The following is a 21,652-nucleotide window of genomic DNA, read 5'->3' as shown; positions in this document are numbered from 1 at the left end:
AACGGCCTTGACCATAACACTTAAACGCCAAAAGCCTTCAAATACAAGTTACTGCTTGTTAGTCTCAGTCGCAGTCTCAGCATCAGTCTGAGTCTCTTGGTTCCGACTCGGACTCAGACTCAGACTTAGATTCACAGTCGGTATATTGAATTTAACGCATAAAGGCAACTACTGCAGAAGACCATTAATAAGAAGCTGAAAGCCCAAACTGGGTGGCTGCCTGAACTCTGCAGACGCATTCGAGTTTTACCGACATTGAACTGCACAAAGCACACATCTCACATCTCCTAATGACGATGACAGGCCAATCGCGATTATGAATCCAGCACACATGTCTTCTCTTCCGGCTCTTCCGGATTGATTGGCCTGGCCCAGAGAGCAGTGGAGCAGGTCTCACACTGACCTGACGACGCGACGCACCGCATCTGAGCAAATTGTCAAATTATGTTTAATGAGAAGTAATTCGAGTACTACAGCTATGTGGCGTGCATTGGGTTGGATAGTCGTAAGAGTACAAGTGTATCGTGCAACTGAAAGTGAAAGCCCAGCAGACGGTACAATAGTTTTAGGGTTATAAAAATCACCCACAAACCGCATTGGACTGAGGCGAAGTTTCGGCACAAACCAGTTCGTTGTCACCTGTAAAACAGAGCTGAAACACAAACTGAGGCATGGGCATATTTCCTCATCTGGCCACGATTTATAGGCAGTCGATTTGCATTTATTCAGAACGGGTAATTAAACCCTATTTAGGGTGTTTTATGTGCATTCGACCACAAAAAGACTGCGTTAATCATAAAACGCATCGGCTCTTGAATCATTTTTTACGGTTTAAGGGGAGACATTTTGAAACAATTTGTGGACTAAAGCTTTTCATTTGGTAATGCGTTGCGATTTGAACCCTGCTTGATTGACTTAGCGAAGCCTTTATGCACCTGCTTGAGGAATATTTAAAATATTTCTCTTCTGTTCGGCGCTTCCATCGGAACAGATTTTTGCCATATTTGATTCATGTCATCAAGTAATTTTGGCTCTATTTTTGTTACCGTTGAACTTGAATTTTCGTAAAGCCTACAATCGCATTTACTTAAAAGACACGTGCGCGGTGCTCTCAAGTGTTTTGTTCGATTATTTGTGCAACAACTGAAAAGATTTAATGATCTACGGACTCGAAAATAGAAACTGGCACACATATATGTACCTACGAATAGAACACAAGGCAGAGGTGGGAGGCAGACAGACTCAAGACTAGACCACGACTTGCGGGGCTGTTCACTCCATCAAGGGGGTCAAAGTCAACTCTAGCATTCGCCCAGTCATCAGCAACAAATGCTTTGCCCTCGCCAGCCAAATTCGCGCCGCCAGTCTGAACTAAACTAATAACCCCGGCGCGTATTTCTAATTCTCTATGACGATATTTATGCGAAGGCATTAGGGTGATGGCAACCGTTGCCAAATCGAACATACATACATATGTATGTACATAAATATTAGCAAGATTTTGCAGATATATATCTTTAATGATGAAAATGTATGATTATGAAATGCTCCTTGGCTGAGAATCTCTGATATAAGCCGAGGGAATTAAGGTCTTTGAAGTCAGTTTTCAATACAAATACAAATCAGAAGTCTTCTCTTTATTTATTGTTTGCACTTCGCCGCGTGTTGGTAATAGATCGGCCATGCATATTGTAATATATGTGATGGTAGCTGCTGTGAAAACAAGCATTGGTACGAGTATGTGTGTGATTGGATTTAGAATTTAACGTAAATTTAGACCTCGTATAACGTTTTAGATCTGTGTTCACTATTCCATGTAATCCTAATGATTCTAATTCATCTAATTATATAACTTAAAAGAGGAAATTGCTTGCCTTTTCGAATGGTTCTACAGTATAGAGAGAGTAACCGTAAGCCTGAGCGAATATGGGAATGGCTCCACAATCCCCACCTGGCCATGAATGACCCGGGCATTTCGTCCCTTTGCAAGCAATCCCTTTCATCAACTAAAGATAATATTAAGTAAACGAAATTGGAATTTTATAAATAGTTGTACATATATTAATTACTCTACTGCAAATTTCATTCGATAATTAACGTTTTGCTAGATTTCCCTTTTGTATAATGAACGATTTTGAATTGGATGATAAATGCGCGTAAATTATGCCTGGAATATGGATCGGTTTTCATCTATTCGTATAACAAGGTACAGATGCTCACCAAACGCTAAAAACGGTTGCATTGTAAAATTGCGCTAAATCGCAGTATTGTGTATGTGAATATACTCGTATGTGTGGGATTCTATGTATTTATGATTGTATGATTTTATCCTCAGTATCCACATCCAGCTTCTAGAAGGTAATAGGCTCAATCGGCACGGTGCACTCGCTATACATGACACGGTACATGGCCATCTCGGAGATGCCATGATAGTGCACAAAGGCCGCAGCAATCACAAGGATGTGAAATATCTGGTGCGATTGTCCCTGCAAAATAAAATTCAGCGTTGAGTGAGTCATTTTCCTTATCTCAAGAGATAACTCAAACCCTACCCAAATGTCGAACTTTCCAGGGAACCAACGCTCAGGCACACGTAGGGCATACAGCAAGGCACCGATGATGTAGAGTAGGCCTAATAGAGTGAAACAAAATTCGATTTCATCCTCAAATTATACTCTGATTATGAAACTTACCCATGAGGATTAGCCATCCCAGACTGGCACGACTCATCTGACTGAACCATCCTTCCATGATGCTGTAGTGAATGGCTGGAATGACGCCGGACAGTCCAAAGCTCATGAAAACGCCAGCGCGCAATGGACGAAGTGCTGGCTCCGAGAACTTATCCCACAGTGAGACAATGATGGAGAGCACGCCCAGGACACAGACCACTGACAGATAGATCACCTTTGGCTGGTAATGACAGTAGAAACCATAGTACAGCCAAGGCACAAAAGATCCCATAATTAGCAGCGCAATTCCACAGTAGTCCAGTCTGTGGGTAAACGAAATAATTAGAACAGAATACACTTCCTATGATGTGGTGGACTTACTTTGAAAACAGTCTTCCCATTTCTACAGAGTGACAGCTCAGTGTGTGGAAAGTAAATGAGAATCCTAAGCAAACAATTGCCCCAATAAAGAAGGCGCCAAAAACGATCTTCTCCTGTGTCTGAATTTCCACCGAGGGACGCGTAATGAAGTACACAGCGACGCCAAGGAACGCAATGAAGCCCAGCAAATGGGTCCAAATGTTTCCCGTTTCCGTGTGAATGCGGAAAATCGATTTGAAGCAAGCGCGGAACGAGGGCAACGGTGGGCGATGTCCGCGGTGTAGAAAATCGTTATCCTGCAGCCATTTTGGTAGGTTTTTGTAGTGGCACACCTTCCAGCTGGCCTCCCACACCTACATGCGTCAGGGAAAGTTAAATATAAACGGTTAGTGAACTTGACTAATAGGGCAGGGGTGGCTTGGAGTTTGAGTTTGTGTTTGGGTTTGGGTTAAGGGCCTCAGTCAGTGGCTAACGGGGCATAGTTTCAACACAAATTAAAAACAAATTAAAAGTAGTTTTTATATTTATTCAAGGGAAAATAAAGTACAACAAAGTTACGGAATTTCAAATGAAAAGGGGTGTTCCGCTTGAGCCATAGTTCATCAATTATCCAAAAGTACTTACCTTGCGTACAAATTCCTCGGCCTGCTCCGCGGCATTGTGGGCCAATGCACCCAAATCGATTTCGTCGGACAGCACGCCAGCCTTCAGTACTTCCGTCATCTAAGGGAAGGAAATAATGCGGGAATTAAACATGCTTCGAGCCGGATATGAACAACAAAAGCTTAGACTACATTCAAAACGTTAAAACTAATAGCAAATGGGACTGACGTCTTTATCGATCGCTTGACACTCAATTGCATCCTCGTTCTGATTCTTCTTCGGGGCGTCCTCGATCGGAACATCGCTCTGCGGCTCCAGATCCGGGTCGATCACAGTCAAGACAACCTCCGGCTGGGACTGCTGCTTGTCTGGCATTTTGAGCGGCAAACAGCGATTCGTTTCAAAAACTAAAACTAAGTGTGCGGCACAACGAGCGTTTATACTTTGAAGAATCTGACTGTCGCATACTTAGTTGAAACGGTTTGTATAAACTTTTGTTCGCGGAACAAGACAACAAAAAAAAACAACAAAATGCGCCTGGCGATAAGATAGCGCGCCCGATGCTGCCTCTCTCCGTCCCAAACGTCCCATTATCAGCTCCACATCTGACGTCGTCTGGTTATTTTTCCCACCGTTTTCGGCCTAAGCCGGCCCTCGGCACCTCTAATCCGGAACGGAACTGATTGAAAGTATCGAGAGAACTATACTCAATATTCCACTGAAAGTCAGGATTGGAAAATGCGCTTAATGTTCTGTAAAGCATTTCCACTGCTCCAGTGTATCGAATGTTCTATAACTTTTGCAATTGCCACCTGCGGCAGTAAGGCAATGGCCACATTGTGGGCCTCTGCAATAGTTCGAACGATAAGAGCAGTCGTTGAAAACGACATTGAAAAGACTACAGACACTTAGAGCACCCTGCCTTCGGCCTGCGCTCCCTGGCTGCGACCACCAACAACAGCGCGATAACACAACGCTGTGCCAGGTCAGCGATAAGGTTGCACAGCACTTGAGTGTGCAAATGCTTTTTGCACAGCTGTTTAGCGTAAACGACAAGGACGGGCTTAAACGGCGGTTTGACTTACCTCAGCCTCGATGAGCTGTGTGTCCTCCGGTGTGGAGGGCAGTGGGCATCCGGCATCGTCCTCCTCGCCCAGCTCATCGTCGTACTCCAGCAAATGTAGATCATTGCTTAGGGAATCATCCGGTCCCCAGCCGCGACGCTTGCGAAGTATCATTTGTACCTGCTCGAAGATATCTTCCTCGGTCTCATCGCTGCCGTGTTGCGTGGCTGTTGTGGTTGCAGTGGTCCCCGCACCGGCAGACGAGTGGCCAGACGAGTCCAGGCCAGTGGTTGCTGTGGAGGTCTCCTCCACCTCGGCAGACAAATCACTGACCGATTTCTTGCGTTCGAGCAGATTCGAAGAAGATTCCATGACGCTCCTTCTAACCTCCCACACAAAAAGTTCTGAAATGTAGGAGTTTTAATTAAACTAGAAACAGAAACTCAAGTTTTCCCAGAGTGAAATAGGATCGATTATTGTCATTTCTACGATATCACATTCTCGAAATCATGGCCAGCTGGCATTCGGGGAATTTTATAGGAGAATTGCTTTTATTAGTGCGGCAATATCAATTTTATATGGATACACATGTGGCTCCCAGCAACAGAACAGTCCAAGTGAACTTTGTATCGCAGCCGGCTGTATAGCGTATATGCATGGCACGAGTACAGATGTCTGTGCACTGTGTTTTTTTTATCATTTAGCGAGTTAGCTGCCAATTAAAGTTTTACATAAGATGGGGCATAGCGTTGCCAACAAAGGCAGGAGTATGGGACAGATGTCACGAGGACCCCAGGGACACACATTGATAACAGCCACATGACACTCATTGAGAACTTCGGCCACAAGGCCACGTGTGAGAGCCAAAAAACGACACTTCGGATGCACTTTTTTCACCTGCGCAGTGCACACAATTCAGTTTTCCCAGACCAGACCATTGAGGCCAGCACGGCCACAACAATTAAGATGTGGAAAGATTTCACTCTTTATGCGTCACTCACATATTTAAGCGCTTCCTGAAACTTGCGCTGCTGTGCGTGTAACTCCAAAGGACCCTCGAAGCTAGCACTTACCCAGTAATTAATTTATTTACTTTATATATTTGGATGGAAGGGCAGGCGCAGCAGATTTTTTTTTCTTTTTTTTTTATTAAAATATATGGTCCGACCAGTTAAAATATACGGTCCGACCCTCAGACATATACCAAAATATACCGTCTCATTTGAAAAATATACCGTAAATATACTTACGAATTCAAGTTATATTTCACATATTCCGATTTTGATATTCGGTCGAATATTAATAGCTATTTCGATCTCTCATCTTTGCTCACATTATTTTAGGACGTTGATGAATAAATTCTCTTCAGGATTGACTAGTTGTTAATCCTTGCTTTTATTGAATTTTGTCTAAAACAAGGCTTAAACAAAATAGTTCAACAAAAAAAAACAGTCGGAATGTTGCTGGTTTGATGCGTGTATAGCCTTTGTATACCCTAACTGCACCTTTGCTACATGTTAACTACATTTGTATGTAGGCAAAATGTGTCCATTTGGAAATTTGTTGGCCTTATTTTTCATATAAGCCCCATGGAAGCGGCAGTGTGAAACCTCCGTTATCCACTTTTTGACTGACTTTTTCGACATTTTTGTCCATAAAAATACTGGATAATATTAGAAAATGGTGAGCTAAAATAGGTGAGCAACACCATTGAAAAATCGAACTTAGCCCACTGAAACCCTTTTTATTTTAACACGGCAACAAATTTTTTTAAATCGCGGAAAATAATACCAATAATAATAATATTCTTAGTGTAGATCCCTATATCAAGGCGAAAGAGCGACAAAGATAGGCATAACCAACTCGAAGAGCCATTCGCCAAAGTCGAATTGTTTGGAATCCAGAGGAATAATTGATGCACGGAAGTACGAATTGGAAGTTGTTATACTCTATGATCTTTACCTTACAAAATTTAATGAAATTGTTTAAATATACCATTATATATGATTTAAATCGACTTTTTGCCTATATTTAATTTTAATCAGCTTCCGTGATGGTGGTTTTTTTTCATACATATATCGATATAAATGTTAAAGAATTATATGATTGCACTTAACAGCTCTTAATGTGACAGCACTTTAGATGCGCGGTAAATTTGAAATCGCCGATAATGCAGGCTAGCAAGGTATCGGGTATATATTTAGCGCTTACAAAACTTACCTATCCTACTTGCCTACAATGTACAGTAACATCAATTAAAGCAAACAGGCTAAATATATAAATCTTACAGTACAAAGTGAGGGTACTTAAATAACTTTTTCTTCTAGTTGAATAATTTAAAATTCTCTCCAATAATATGTATTCAAAATATGATGATTTTCTGTCGATTTCATATTCTTTTGCCCACCGTGTACTTCCCCCAGAAAGTCGAAGAATAAACTTGAACTCTTCATGTTCACCTTAAAAACTGGGCCATTAAAATTAATTAATCAGTTGAGTTTCTGCTCTCTACACGTCGTTCTGATAAGCACTGTCAGAAACTTGGCCAAGGATCAGACGAAGATTTAGCATAAACTCTAGCTAGCGGTACAAAATTGATTTTATTAAATTATTGAGTAGCTGAAGTTCAGGGTCTTCATCACAATATCACAAAGTAGAAACGCCGATAATACACGCCGCTTGAATGACAAACGGGCGATAAAATAAAATGCAAAACGGCTATTTTGTTGCCATTTTCAGTGTGTGTTTTTGTTTTTTTTTTTCATGAAAATGCTAAAGACCCGGAAGATTGTTCCGCTGCGTCGCCGACCAGATGATGGAAAGTGCACGGACTTTGGCAAACATTTGTCCGGACACTTAGCACGTGGGTGTGGCCGTGGCCCCTGACCGACATTTGTGGAAAGTGAGTTGAAATCCCATCAATGGAGCGGCAAAGTGCTTCCCAAAATACCTGGGGATGTGCTAAGTGATGGATTTGCGTAAGTAAATAGACCAGACCGTAATAAAGACGGAATCAGTGTCCGCCGTCAGTCAGGTCGGTGATGGGGGTGGGAATGGGAAAGGGAAGGGAAGGGAAGGGGGTGGGGCTGTGGCGAGTGTCATATAAGCCCACGATTGAGTCAGACCCAATGTGAGGACTGTATTGACGTGACAACGATAATAAATCAATTGTCTAGCGGTTAATTTAAAGCCAAACATTATTTTGCTTTATTTTGGTATTCGTCTATCCCCCTTTTCTCTTCGTCTTCGTTTTCGGTTTCTCTTTTGGGCGGGTGTGCTGTTTTTTTTCCGATAGGATCTGCATGTTTTGTTGGCCAATTTGGGTATAGGGTTAATAAACTTGTTCAAAATAAACCACAGCAGTGGCAGAAAAGCGGAGCCAACAGTTTTGCTTTCTTTTTGGCCAACACATTCGCTTTAATTGTTTCAAACTTGACCTTACCACCGGAGATCTGAAAAACCGAGCAACAAAACTGAAAACTAAAATTGGCCATTAACGCGGCTTCGACTTGCATTGGCATCGGGTCGAAAGACAGACAGAGAATATACTATATCTATATGTATGTACATACATACATATACCTGTACGTATAGCCGACTGCGCAGCTCAAGCTGACGCCAGCAGCGGCAGCGACGTCAAAGGCAAAAACATGGCCGGCCCGGGCCCGGAGACCGCGAAGCTCGTTCATTTTGTTTATTTATACAGCCGAGCGTGTAGAACTCCATATTAGTGTCTTCTTGGCGTTGGCCCCAGTCGAGTCCGAATCTCTTCCAGCGTGCGGCGTGTGTGAGTGAGTGAGCTGATTCCTCGGAGGGAACTCCATACGCGTACGTGCAGAATATAAGCAGAAGCCATCCACAGAGCGGCCAGAACAGGTACGGAAGTGATTGAATTTTTGGGACATCTGTGGTGTGAAAGTGTTGCATAAATTAGAGAGCAAGTTTTCGGGACGGGACATTTCCTAACCCAAATCGGTGGAAACTGGATTGCCAGCAAGCAAAAGTGGGTTGCAATCGACTTGACCAACTTAACTTTTTTCGCTGCTCTTTGGACAGTGATATGTACTCCTCTGATGGCAGTGGTGGTGCTGCTGCTGGGGGACTGGGGACTGCTGTCTGTCTGAGATTTTCTAGTCGACCTTAACCCAATGCATTGCACATAGATTAAATGCTAAAAACTGGCTTGAGGAGCTGCAATTTTGCCAGTCAGCCAAGGCCAAGACTCTGGCAGCATTGGGGCGGCCAAAACTAAACGTTTTGAACTTGTAATCGATTGCAATTCAATTCGCAGCTGCATCAGGTGCCTGGCCTCCATCTGCACCCCATCATTTGATTCCATTGCGAAGACCCGACACCGCCAGCCATGAAATCATGGTTAAGCAAACAAATTTCATGACGATTTGTACCTACTCCCCTGCAAAAGGTTCCCGTCCATTCCATCCATCCGTTACAGTTCCCAAAAAACGAAAAAACAAAAAGAAAACACACCGACTTTAAAGAGAAAAAATCCAATTAACGCTGCAAATATTTACCCAGTAATTAAAGATTGTCAGAAGAGCGTCTGCCCAAAAAGTCTCTGACTCTGAACCGAACCTGTCTCAGACTCTGACTCTGGCGCTGGGCACCGTGTTAGCTATGGATTTGGATTTGGATGTGGATTTGGATGTGGATGTGGATGTGTGGTTGCCAAGTGCTCGGCTGACTCGGCGCAATGGCTTGGCTTGGCTGCCTTGCCTCCTCCTCTGCTGTAAATGCCTCGGCTGGCAGAAACAGAAAAAAAAAATTAATTTACTGCGCTAAGCAAGCATGAAACCATAAAACATATGCACTTGACACAGCCAGAGTTAAATGATTAACCTGTTGCACTCCCTCTCCTCGCGAAACCCAAAACGAAACGAAACGAAACGAGTCAGAACGCGACAGTGAGGGTTGCTCGACCCCATGGTATACCCTCTACTGTAGGTTGAACTTACAGTCACCGTCACTGTCGCTGAGTTCTTCTGTCTAACACACTGCCTATACCCATTGATGGGGATGGGGATAGGGCTAATGTATTCGGGAACTTCACATGCCTGGTTGATTGTTTTCATTTACACAACACAAATGCGTGTGAAAATCGTGCTACGATAGGAAAACATCCGCCCCATACATGAGGTTCGTCAAATACTTGACGACAAAATATTAAGATCTTTTTTTGTGCCATGCATTTGCCAAATGCAATTATGCAAAAGACACATGCAAAAGCTGCAATCTGGCGACTGGCTCATTAATAGCAAATGAATCACAGATGGTTTGTTTCGTTGGACAATGAGTAGAAGACTAATGCTAATGCCCTCCATCGGCCTTCATTAGATCCGAAATTAGTGGCAAATTAAGTTGTTTATTTTTTTTCTTTGTTTCATGTTGAAAAATCATAAAAATTAACGCCTTTTGCGGGGCTTTTCCGCACTGTCCAGACAGCCTTTGGGTGTTTAGATACTCGTACTTTTCGCATTAGTCACAGACGGGCCAAAAAATAGAACCAGAAACTGAAACTGAAGCTGAAGCTGAACGATTGTTAAACATTTCAAAATGTTCGGCAGACCTACATGTACGTTCGAGTACAGCACGCGAAGGCGACGAGACCTGGGGGCTGGGTAAATCCACAGCGGAGTCGCGGTTCTGATAATGCTGACAAGGCGTTCGACAAGCACCTCTGAAAGGGTATGAAATTTGCAAAAACCAGAATCAATTATGCATACAAAACACATATTTTATGCGTGCGTGGCAGTCTGCCTCTGCTGCCACTTCTCCTTGTTCGTTTCTTAATTTATTTGTTCCTATTTGTCGAGCTTTTTTGTGTCGACTGGCCAAGGCGGGGCAGCCGGAAGACTCTCTGCCTCAGACAGAGTCCCAGCGTGCACCAGCAATGGTCCGGCGGCCTTTGGGCTTACAAAAGTGTACCAAAGCCCGAGAAGAGCCTAGCACTAGGGGTGGGAGGAGGTGTGTGGGTGCCCCTAAATTTAGAACATGACAGGAGGACAGGCGGAGGTGACAGCGTCAACAGCCAGTGGAACGGGTGACTACTGACTCAGACGTCGTGTCGATTGGCGTCACATTTTTGGTCGTGATGATGCTCAGAGCTCACTTTTCCTGTCTCCAGTGTCAATCTACGGCTGCCAAGTGCCTTGCATACGAATGGGTCTAGGAATTGCTTTCGGAATGGGCTACAGAATGGGAATGGGAATGGGAATGGGAATGGGTACACGGGTATGGGGCTGTAACCCTGACAGAGACCCCAGTCTCAGTCGCTGTTGGCAGTCGCACGGTTGCAGTCCGCAAAATATCAATCATACGCCGTGTATAACCAATTACTGGCACTGGCAGTGGCAGTGGCAGGTGGCAGCAAATGGCGACTTTCAATGCGAAGGCTCTCCAAATTCAATTACCCGCCATGTGATCCATGAAAATTGTCTGACATTAGAGCCCAGAAACGCTGCGATTTGAAAACTCCAGTCATTTGACAGTCATTAAGTTAAACCACACACTCCAAGAAGGCCTTGATTCTAAAGTTCCTTTTCACCAAACCAAACACACAAACAAATCAAGTATACCCGTGCGCTGGAAAATATTTATAAATATAGCAAAGTTAGAGAGCACCTAACCCAGTTGATCTCCCTGCCGATGCCGCAAACTGGATATGTGGCGACCAGCTAATTATACACGCTAATAGTATTCCAGAAGATTCTGCCTCAAGTTCCGGTTCGAGTTGCCTAGGTCAGTGGTTAACACACAGAAACTATAACTAAAACTATAAAACCAACAAAAAACGAAAAACCGAATGTTACACAAGAACAAGTTCTTAAGACATTTGTAATTGAATACATTTCGGTGGATCGCATCCATTTATTCAATCGAATAGTGATGTTCCGTGTGCAATTTAAATAACAATACCCAACAATCGCCCAAAAGGAAGACACGAAGGCAATGGCTTCGATTGGCTTGGCAATGGCTACTATGTAAATGCCTAGAACATAAACGATGTGAGTGTGCTGGTTGTTATCTTGGAGATATAAACACAGAGATACGGCATACAGACACATAGATACTCGTACAAGATGAATGCCAAAGTTAGATCGACTTTAGTGCCAAGGCGAGAAATTCAAATGAAGCCTTGAGTTTGGCTCTGTTCAGGTTTCGAAGCCATTGACTTGCGGTCGTGGTCAGCCAAGAATCTTAAATACCCAGCCAGCAGCCAACAGCCAGCCACCAGCGAACAGCCACCAGCATCGCATCGCATCTCTATAATGCGAATCTCGAGCCATTATCGATTTCGAGATGGCAATTTTCAAGTTGCAATCATACTCGTGCGCCATTGGGGTGCAACAGTGGCAGCCTCGGATTGCAGCTTTTTATCTGGATTCGTCTGTCGTCATTCATCATTCGATTTGGGTTTCGCCTGCCTCGGTGCTCGTCCCGTTTTGCATATGGGATAACTAAATAAGTCTTCTCTTACATTTCATTAATAAAGCGTTTGCGTAGTTGGCTTCTGGCATTCCAATGCGGATCACGCTCGTCTCGCTAGCATAATCAATAGCCCGCGACTCTCGAGCCGCGACTCTCGAACGTGCCAAGCCTCTCTAAGCACTCGGGCTTTTAGAATATCTTTTCATTCAATATTTTGGCAACGCGGCGTGCGGACGTCAAGCTCTGAATTTTCGATTTTGGGCGAAAATTTCTAAAGCCTGTTTCCCCTTTCCTCCCATCCTGCAGTTGCCCATTGCAGAATCCGAATCGGAACCAAACCCAAGCAGCCGCAATGACTACTTACATGAAGATATTCGAGGAGCGCATCTCCGGCCTGTCCAAGGGCGTGGGTGAGTAAAATATTAATGGGGAAAACTCTTCGGTAATACTCAAACTAACTTCCCAAACATTTGTGTGCAGATGAGACTGTAGACAGCTGGTTCCTGATGAGTTCGCCAGCGCCTGTGTTTGGTGTGGTTTTACTCTACCTTGCGTTTATTCTGAAGATCGGACCCGAGTTCATGAAGAACCGCAAGCCCATGGATCTGAAGCGTATCATGGTGTTCTACAACGCCTTCCAGGTCTGCTACTCCATTTGGATGTGTCGCACGGTGAGTCCATAAAACCCGTCATAATTATTCAGACCATAAAGCGGCTGCTGATGCTCCCCATTGATGTATTATTCAGTTATCATAAGCACCCTATAAACGTGCTCGTACGACATACTAAATGGGGGCAGCTATATATTGAATATTCACATATTCTAATCATTTCATTTCACTCGTTCATTTACAGTCCATCCAGGAGAGCAACGTGATATCCTCCATCTTCTCGAAGAAGTGCGAAATCAATCGCACGCGTGAACAGAATCTGGCTTTGTACTCGGGAGCCTGGTTCTACTTCTTCTCGAAGATCATCGACCTGCTGGACACGACGTTCTTTGTGCTGCGCAAGAAGAACAACCAGGTGTCGTTCCTGCATGTCTACCACCACACAATCACCGTGCTCTTCTCCTGGGGCTACCTGAAGTACGCGCCCGGCGAGCAGGGCGTGATCATTGGCATCCTCAATTCGGGCGTGCACATCATGATGTACTTCTACTACATGGTGGCGGCCATGGGACCCCAGTACCAGAAGTACCTCTGGTGGAAGAAGTACATGACAAGCATCCAGCTGATCCAGTTCGTCCTGATCCTCGGCTACATGCTGGCCGTCGGCGCCAAGGGCTGCAACATGCCCAAGACACTCACCTTCTTCTTCGTGGGTAACACCGTCATCTTCCTATATCTGTTCGGCAACTTCTACCGCAAGACCTACAACAAGAACAAGGGCATCGATGGCAGCTCCCGGACCGGCAGCAGTCTGGCCCAGTCCGCACTCCGCGCCGCCGGCGGCATGGGCTGCATGCCCACCCAGACCCAGATCACAAGCCAGAGTCAGAGCCAGAGCCAGAGCCAGAGCCAGGTGCAGCCGGCCAAGGCATACATCGATCTGAACAACAACAGCGTGAAGCCGCTGAAGGTGGAATGAGCGCGAGCCCCCGTTTGGTTGGGTTTCAGTTTAGCAATTATTGTTTTGTAGAGCGGGGCTTTAGTTTAGTTTGTAGTGTATCTTAATCTCTATATCTACGCATCTGTAGCAGGCACAACGTACTATCTACGATGTATGTATAATGTTTATGCCGAGCAGCCGAAGATTACAACCCAAAAAATAGCTAGGATCGTAAGAGTGTGCCTGATCTGATTGTGGACAGTCTGACTGAGTATGTGTTAATGTTTTCCAGAGTTTGAGTTTGATTTTGCGTTTGATTTTGAGTGTGCGAGTGTAATAGAGTTTTTATTAATGAAATGCAGCCGTAAATCGTTTCTCGAATTGTCATCTCGGAAACAAGAAAAATTGAATAAAACTTTGATTTTTTATCTTTAACAAAACCAAGGCTTTGTGTCTGTTCTTTGCCGGTTCGAGGCGGGTTTCGCATTAGATAACAAAAATCTTAAAACCTGTTGTATCCCATTATTTATGACAGCGCCGGCACCCGCCGATCCCATACCCAAATCATTTCCGAACTCTTGTGCCGGGCCGGCCACGCGCTCTCTCTGTCCACCCCAATAAAATTATGCAGATCTGCCATCTACCAGATATTCTTTAGCGGCACATTACGGCAGCATGATTAATACCTTACGATTAATCTCAGAATATCCCAGTCCCCGAAACTTCTGTATCTCTGAATATCCCAGTCCCCCAATCTCGTACGATAATTCTCTGTTCTGTGGCTAGTCCTCCTAGCCATGAACTTGGAACCTGGCACGCGTGCTGCTGGGCTGCTGGGCTGGTTATGCAATGGCTTCTAACCCGTTTTCGGGTCCGGCTCAGACACCATGGCGACTCAGAGAGTGTGGTCATAGCTAAATTAGAAATTCTAATTCCTTTTTTTGATCTCTTTCGAATTAATTCTGACACACACACGCCGAGCAACGTTTAAAGAATAGCCTACTCGTTTTTATGCAGATTAGGGGGGCCAAAAACGTTTCGTTCAAGTCAAAGTTCAAGGGCCATATAACGAATTTCGATATTTACCCAAGAACTTTTTTATATTAGACTGTTTTTCAGTGTAAATTCGCGGCAATTTGCATAGGTCATCGCCAAAAACTGTCAATCAACCTAAAGATTGAACGAGAACTGCTATGAGGCTCAAATTTTCACTCAAATTTGCCTTTAAAGAAAAACTAACCGTACTGAGGAGGTTTTTTGTAAATTACGGCCACAATTGGAGGAAAGTTATCTCCAGAAAATCGTGAAAATTTGCAGCTTTTCAGCTAAAAAGTGTGCACTATTTTTTTTAGTTACAGAATCTATGTAAAATAAATGTAGAATTGCCCTTCGGTGGTAAGCTCCAACCCATTAAACAATATATATTTATGATCAGCATCGAAATCTAGATTGTTTAAGCCAAAAATATGAAAATATTAAAAATATGGAAGATATTGCAGTGGCGCCTCAATGAAGAGACCTTCGGACAGGTGTCGCCACCGAGACATGTAGTTGGGGCGTAGATAATTTGTAGATAATAGACGAGAAAACCGTACAAAAACGGACCCGGAAAAGTTTGAACACTTTAAAGCTGAATAATAAATGTCCGGTACCCCTAATATCTCCTTCCTTGTATATTTTCTCTCACTTGGATGCAATGAAAGAAGAACTCTGGATACCAGGGTAGTTTTCTATAAAACTAGTTCTGATTTTTTCTTTATGTTTGAACAGCCTGATCAGATCTATGATGATCATGCCATACAACACGTAATAAACTGGCTCCGATTGGGCCAGTCCTCAGGCAAAAGAGGTTTTGCTTTGGGCTTTCGGCTTTTGTGTGCCTGTGTGCATGTGTTTGTGGTCAAGATCAAGGTCAATTGTCCAAACCGGCTTTATTGAATACTGTATCCGCAGAGCGACTGGCAGCAACTCCACTTGAAGATGCGTTTCCACTTCCGCTTTGGGTTCCGTTTTGACTGATTGATCAATAAAAGGTTGTATGTTGTGTTGTGGAATTTATCAGATCTTCATCTTAACAGCTCAGCTTTTCTGCGTGTATGCTCAAGGTGCCTTTTAAATGAGCTTCTAATGAGCGGATCCGGACCGAGGCAAGACGATACGATCATCGATGGCAAGTGGTCCCAATCTTCTGCTACCGCTGTGTGTGGACCGTGTTCTCAGAGAATCGCCTCGTAAAAATTCATGAACTGGACATGCTCCATCGGCATCAACATCACCCCACCATCAGACCTGTTCGGGCCACGCCTATCCAAATTCAAATTCGAATATCACTGCGATTAAGTACATATGTACATATCTCTTGGTTTCCGCAGATGAATGAATGAATAGCTTGATCCGACCATTGTATATAATCTGAAATGCGTTCCTTGAGAATGGATTTCCTTAAGCATGTGTCAGGTGTTGGTCATATAATTATCAATGAGAACACTTTGCCTGGGAAGAAGGTGTGGCTGGGGGCTGTGTGACCTAAACAAATACCATGAACCTTTTGTGGTACGCGGGCAAGAGTAAATAGTTCCTTAAGCAAATGCTTTTATGATTACGTCAAAGGTTTATCATAGGAAGTGAGTTTAAGTGAAAAGGAGAAAAAGAGACATTTTCTCACAGTCTAATCAAACAATGGATTTGGATCTGGAAATTCCATTCGAATGTTATCCAATTAAACATCGTGTTATGATCGAAAGCACTTTTAGGCAAATCAATTGTTCAAACATTTCCTGAACATATCTTGAAGATGATCAAAGAGGAATTATATCTATGAATCAATCCATTGAAGGCCCCACCCCAACCACATCCATCAATCCATTCATTGAACAAACAAAGAACCATTCTTATTGTTTTTATAAAATTTTGTAGAAAAAATTCTAGTTTTATTTGTAAGATTTTGTTTGTTTTAGCTAGACGTAAATATCTTTTTCTCTTCGTTTATAACTACTTTACATACCGATGCGTATATAAAATCTTAAGAAAACATATTCATATGCGTACCTACAATTATTTACACAACTAACACATCTTCTTCTTCATCATCTTCTGTGTGGTTTACCTAACTTACTTGTAGTTTAGTTCAGCTTTGACCGAAAGACATACAAGCACTTCTTTCATCTGGTGTCCGCCTCAGCGGACATCAAACGAGGCGAGCGATGATGGCGACGGCTGCAAAAAGCAATTTTAACTGTTTGAACATTTACATACGATATTGTGTGTATCTGTATCTTGAAAACCTCATCTGTTCCAATAGACGAGTGTATGGTGTCTCGTTTTCTTGTTTTACGTGTTTTTGGCGGCGGATTACTTAAGAAATTAGTCAACAAAGTTGCACATAGAACATCATGGGGTATCAGCTCTCAGTGTGTGCCCCGCTTTGTATGAGTATTGAAAGGGGGAGGGATTGGTATGACATCTACCCTACAAGGCCTTCTGCTTTTGCTTCAGCTCCAGGTCCTTCGCTGCCACCTTATTCAGATCCTTGGCACAGCTCTCGTTATTGTTGTTCGCCATCAGGGCGTCGGCCTTGGCCTGGGCAGCCGCCTGCTTCTTCTTGTAGGACTTCTGGTAGAAGTCGTTGAAGAGGAAGTAGAAGAAGACGGCATTGGGCAGGGTGAAGCAGACAGACCACCGGGGATAGCCGCAGTCCGTGTACAGCAGCTGGGTTTGATGGATGAAGGCGCAGCAGAACTGGATCTGAAATGTTACAAGTTGTAGAACAGGAAACCGTGTGAGATGTCCCATTGATGGCTCACCATTTGCAGGTTGGTGATGTACTTCTTCCACCAGAGATACTTCTGCATCTGGGGCCCGAAGGCGGACAGGAAGTAGTACGAATACATGATGATGTGCACGAAAGAGTTGATCATGCCGATGAAGGTGCCGTGTCCGCCCGGGTAGTATTTGCTGGTGCCCCAGCTGATCATCGGCATCACGGTGTGGTGGTAGACGTGCAGGAAGGTCACCTGCCGATCGTTCTTGCGCAGCACAAAGAAGATCGTGTCCAGCAGCTCGGTGATCTTGGCCAGATAGTAGACGTAGACGACGCGCGCCTCCCTGTAAGCCTTAGGGGTTCGCGACCAGTCGACGGGCTGGCACCGCCAGCTGTATGTCTGCCAGATGACCACACCCTCGTACACCATCCACACGCTGAGCGCCACCTGGAAGAAGTTGTAGACCAGGAGGGTGCGCTCCAGCTTGAAGGGCTTCCGGTCGCGCATGAAGCGCGGACCCCATCCCAGCACGAAGAACAGGTAAAGGCCGAGGATGGCAAGCAGTGGCAGGGGGGACTTGATCAGGAACCAGTCATTGGTGCGGGGATCTACAGGAGAACAGGTACCCACAAGATTGAGTAAAACGATTCCATGTAACTTTTATAGCGAGGGGGACGGACGATCACTCACCTGCCAATTCGATGAACAGAAAGTTCCAATAATCGGTTTGCGATGCGTTGACGGCAGCCATTTTTAATATCCCGCTTTTGTCGCGCTACAAAAGTATATAGTAGTTGTATCTTCGATGTGAAATTTAAGAATCTGCTAAGCTCGCGTCGCAACGTTCCTCAAAAGTCCAAAGCGAACGAGTTTTGCCAAATCTAAAGATTGGGGAAGAAGCATGGATACGAAGTCTGGATGAGCGAAAGAGGTTTTCAAGTTTGTATTTTAAATTATGTTAATGCCATCCACTAGTAATTGATTGTCATGACGGGATGGCGGGATGGCGGGATGGCGGGATGGCGGGATGGCGGGGCACTGTTGCCGGGAGTTCCGAAAGCTGAATAAATATAATACTAATAATCAAAGCCGAAACAGAATAACAATTGGTTGCAAAGTGACCAAGACCTTTGTCTTCATTTCATCTTCTCTTTTCTGGTGCGGCAGATACTGAAAGCTGTCGCCGTTCGCTGGCGGAGGTGAAATGTCATAAAATTATCATGTAACAGTAACAGTAAATTATATTCATTATTATGAATTAAACAACAAACAAAACACACAACAAATTGGTGGTGGTCACCACACGGGGAGGCGATGGTTACCTCACGGCCCGCCAGCAAATTGGGACGGACTCCGAGACGCCGCGGCGACTCACGTGTGGAACGAATACAGCAGATGCGATGCCCACACACAACACACTCGAAACACCCCAAAACTCGAAACAAATTAATTTTGTGTTGAGCTTTTTGTTTTGACTCCTCTTTGAGCTAAAATCTACAACAAAATTAGATTGGAGTTCCTCTTGGAATTGCATCGAAGACGGAATGCTCTTACCATAGGATTTCTATCTCTTTGGAAACTTTCCCCTTATTAATTTAGAACCCAAACCTTTCTTCTGGGACGAAATCTGCATTGAATGTGCAGCTTAAAGTGTTTTAAGGTTCTCTATCCTAAGTCCTCTTTATCCTCCTAAAATCCTCTTTACTTAAGCAGGATCATACCATCAATAAGCAGTCAACTCCATCTTATTATACGAAATTATGAAATGACGTTCATTGACTTCCAGTTTCACACTTGAACTTGGCAAAAGACCGATTAAGGCCCATAGAAATACCGAACACAACTTCTTGAGCTACCAACAATCGCATAAGATTTGTATTTCTTTGCTCGTTTTCGAGGCTATTCTGATCAGCTTCTTGGGCTTTTCATCTCGAGAGCGATCTCAAGAGATGTGAAGTGTGCAAAGTGAGGAACAAATTGAGATAATAATAAATGAAGCATAAATATTTTGAAGGGCAAGTTGGTCAACAGCGAGACTATCAACGGGTTTGGCTATTGTGGTTTTCGGCCAGCCATTTCCTGCACTTGCTCTCATGAATATTAGCTGCAGCAATCAAGGCAGAATGGGGCTAAAAAATGGGGCGATAAATGACAGCACGATAGCAAAGGTGCTAAACGCTTTTGTGGTCCCACAGATATTTCCAAGCAAAATCCAGTTTATCAATTGGTAAAATCGTTGCACGACCTTGCCACAGTCTATGGCCAGTTCTGGTGACATTGCTGGGAAACCTGGCAGCCCAGCCTAATGCTCCGTCGTGTCTGGCTGATCGTTGTCAACAAATTTTATGGGGCATTTCCACTTGGCTAGTCACTTGCCAAATAGTCGGCGGCTCTCTTTCTGAAGATCTTTCGATTTCTTTTTTTTGGCTATGGGCCTTGACCACGCCTAAAGCCAACGCACACAATATTGTGTCAACTGTTGCTCAATTCCAGACCAAATATTGCCAATTTTCAATTTTCGAATATGAAGCAACCGTTGACCTTGCCAGGGAAATGTGGGAAAATGCCCTTTCTAAGCGGAGAAGTTTCGGATTCTAAGATTTTCATCTCCTTCTGATTCTTCTTCTAAATTTACATATATATATCATTTGATTGATCTGATAGTTCACACACACACGCACACATACACACACTTTCAAGAGCTTTTGGGGCACCTGTTGCAATCGCTTCGATTGCCGTGCACTTAATTTACGACAACTCTTAATGTTAACACCATGACAACTGTTTTTTTGTTTTGTTGCTGCTGTCGCTTCTTATGACTGATCTGATCTAGTAAGGTAGGCACTATATGGTGGTAGTACTATAGTATATATGAGGTGAAGAGAGAGACCTTTGCTGGCATCCGCTACCCACGAGACTTGTACGCGCACTGAACTGCTACGCCGAGCTGCACGGCGCTATGTATAAAAATTTCGTCTAAAGGTTCGATTCGGTTTCGCTGTTTCTTTGGCTCTGTTTTTGGGGCTCTATTGGTTTTGTTTCTGTTTCTGTTTCGATTTCGATTTTGGTCTCAGTTTTTTGTTTTTGTTTCTATTTGGTCCGTTTGCTGGGGAACTTTTGTTGGGGGCCTCTGGCGTCTGCTCATCTTCAGCCTCATCTTCGGGCCGAAATGTTCTTTTGTGCCGCTCCGTTTGATTGGAGGCTGCGATCGAGTCGCATCGAACACATCGATTGGTCTGGTCTCGTTTTTCTATTCAGAATTCAAAATTATGATGGCAACAGCTTATAGGGTTTTGGCCATAATTCTATCTGTGTTTGTTTATGATTCTAAATGAATGTGCGTTCGGTTGTTGTTGCTGCCTGATTTTGCCAGAATATTAATTTATTTTCTATTGTATTTGGATGTACAATCCGATAGATTCATAAAAAATTCTTGAATAGTTTTCAATAAATATGCACATAGCGTTGCAGCATTCGTTGAGGATCTTAAAGGATGAGCCAATGAAACTTTCAATATTTATTACTTGCCTCATCAAGAATCTCTGAAACAGAATCTCTTTTTGGTACACGAATGAGATTTTCATTCGATTTCGCTTTCATGTTCTTCCAATTCCTCCATTTTCATCGCTTCGGCTTGAGATTTATTCCATTTTAGATTGATCAGCCTTGACCCAGATTGAGTATTCTTTAGATTTCTTTCCGCATCATGTTGAACTCCAGAAGAATATGTTTCTTAGGGGCTTATGCGTAGCTGGTTAAGAATTCTGTTGACCTTTTTGGGCCATTGCGGAAAACTGCCCAGTCCACAAAATTCTCAAGCTTACAACTCTTAATAAATGCCAGAACTGATTTAAACAAGCATAAAGCGTTAATAGCAACGAATAATTTACGGATTTGTTGGCACAATTCTTGTGGATGTTTCAGATGTAAAGTTCCATTAAAAGCGAGTTAATTCAAGGAGACACGCGCTCTGGCCAATAATTTACATGCAAATTCTTTTGGGGCCTAGGGCTCTCAATCGATTCTAACGATCCACAAAGATCACAGCGCATCGATTAACGCCACTTCCGGGTCAAGACTACATTGATTCGGTATTGGATGGTTAATGAGACCACACAGATACAGATACAGATACAGATACAGACACCGCTACCGAGACGGAGGCTAAGGCTGG

The 21,652-nt window shown here is 43.7% G+C and overlaps 3 protein-coding genes across 7 annotated transcripts; 1 reads left to right on the top strand and 2 right to left on the bottom strand.

Annotated features, from left to right (window-relative positions):
* Positions 1-1,616: 1,616 nt before the first annotated feature.
* On the bottom strand, positions 1,617-5,895 carry LOC108156881 (adiponectin receptor protein). 4 transcript variants are annotated; one of them, XR_004471916.1, is made up of 8 exons: positions 5,794-5,895; positions 4,742-5,124; positions 3,678-3,776; positions 3,054-3,406; positions 2,694-2,995; positions 2,553-2,632; positions 2,221-2,486; positions 1,617-2,167 (listed from the first exon to the last, which is right to left on the bottom strand). XR_004471916.1 is itself a non-coding variant. In XM_017288614.2 (7 exons), exons 2-7 carry the CDS (start codon positions 5,090-5,092, stop codon positions 2,352-2,354), a joined length of 1,320 nt encoding a protein of 439 aa, XP_017144103.1. In that variant the 5' UTR covers positions 5,093-5,124; positions 5,794-5,895; the 3' UTR covers positions 1,617-2,351. The 4 variants fall into 4 exon arrangements, 3 of the variants coding, with proteins under 3 accessions (XP_017144103.1, XP_017144102.1, XP_017144104.1); XM_017288614.2 differs by having other exon boundaries at positions 1,617-2,486; XM_017288613.2 differs by having other exon boundaries at positions 1,617-2,486; positions 5,722-5,865.
* Positions 5,896-8,449: 2,554 nt separating this feature from the next.
* LOC108157570 (elongation of very long chain fatty acids protein 7) lies at positions 8,450-14,157 on the top strand. 2 transcript variants are annotated; one of them, XM_017289689.2, is made up of 4 exons: positions 8,450-8,596; positions 12,473-12,576; positions 12,647-12,837; positions 13,022-14,157. In XM_017289689.2, exons 2-4 carry the CDS (start codon positions 12,519-12,521, stop codon positions 13,754-13,756), a joined length of 984 nt encoding a protein of 327 aa, XP_017145178.1. In that variant the 5' UTR covers positions 8,450-8,596; positions 12,473-12,518; the 3' UTR covers positions 13,757-14,157. The 2 variants fall into 2 exon arrangements, with proteins under 2 accessions (XP_017145178.1, XP_017145179.1); XM_017289690.2 differs by lacking the exon at positions 8,450-8,596 and adding an exon at positions 11,084-11,476.
* A 2,470-nt stretch (positions 14,158-16,627) lies between these two features.
* Positions 16,628-20,406, bottom strand: LOC108157235 (elongation of very long chain fatty acids protein AAEL008004). The gene is made up of 4 exons (XM_017289195.2): positions 20,369-20,406; positions 18,169-18,359; positions 17,521-18,086; positions 16,628-17,461 (listed from the first exon to the last, which is right to left on the bottom strand). The coding sequence occupies exons 2-4, from the start codon at positions 18,227-18,229 to the stop codon at positions 17,186-17,188; spliced, it is 903 nt and encodes a 300-aa protein (XP_017144684.1). The 5' UTR covers positions 18,230-18,359; positions 20,369-20,406; the 3' UTR covers positions 16,628-17,185.
* Positions 20,407-21,652: the final 1,246 nt, after the last annotated feature.

This window comes from Drosophila miranda, chromosome 2 (genome assembly GCF_003369915.1).
Source record: "Drosophila miranda strain MSH22 chromosome 2, D.miranda_PacBio2.1, whole genome shotgun sequence".
NCBI classification, from domain to species: domain Eukaryota; kingdom Metazoa; phylum Arthropoda; class Insecta; order Diptera; family Drosophilidae; genus Drosophila; species Drosophila miranda.
This window is presented reverse-complemented; position numbering and strand designations above follow the sequence as displayed.

What these genes read in the sequence shown, in the direction of transcription:
- LOC108157235 (XM_017289195.2), bottom strand. Translation starts at nt 18,229, where the DNA reads ATGGCTGCCGTCAACGCATCGCAAACCGATTATTGGAACTTTCTGTTC. An exon ending in TCTGTTCATCGAATTGGCAG is followed by an intron (nt 18,087 to 18,168) that starts GTGAGTGATCGT and finishes GTTCTCCTGTAG; the next exon opens with ATCCCCGCACCAATGACTGG. An exon ending in ACATCACCAACCTGCAAATG is followed by an intron (nt 17,462 to 17,520) that starts GTGAGCCATCAA and finishes GTAACATTTCAG; the next exon opens with ATCCAGTTCTGCTGCGCCTT.
- LOC108157570 (XM_017289689.2), top strand. Translation starts at nt 12,519, where the DNA reads ATGACTACTTACATGAAGATATTCGAGGAGCGCATCTCCGGCCTGTCC. An exon ending in CGGCCTGTCCAAGGGCGTGG is followed by an intron (nt 12,577 to 12,646) that starts GTGAGTAAAATA and finishes ATTTGTGTGCAG; the next exon opens with ATGAGACTGTAGACAGCTGG. An exon ending in CCATTTGGATGTGTCGCACG is followed by an intron (nt 12,838 to 13,021) that starts GTGAGTCCATAA and finishes GTTCATTTACAG; the next exon opens with TCCATCCAGGAGAGCAACGT.
- LOC108156881 (XM_017288614.2), bottom strand. Translation starts at nt 5,092, where the DNA reads ATGGAATCTTCTTCGAATCTGCTCGAACGCAAGAAATCGGTCAGTGAT. An exon ending in CCGAGGAATTTGTACGCAAG is followed by an intron (nt 3,407 to 3,677) that starts GTAAGTACTTTT and finishes TGACGCATGTAG; the next exon opens with GTGTGGGAGGCCAGCTGGAA. An exon ending in CTGGAAAGTTCGACATTTGG is followed by an intron (nt 2,487 to 2,552) that starts GTAGGGTTTGAG and finishes TTTATTTTGCAG; the next exon opens with GGACAATCGCACCAGATATT.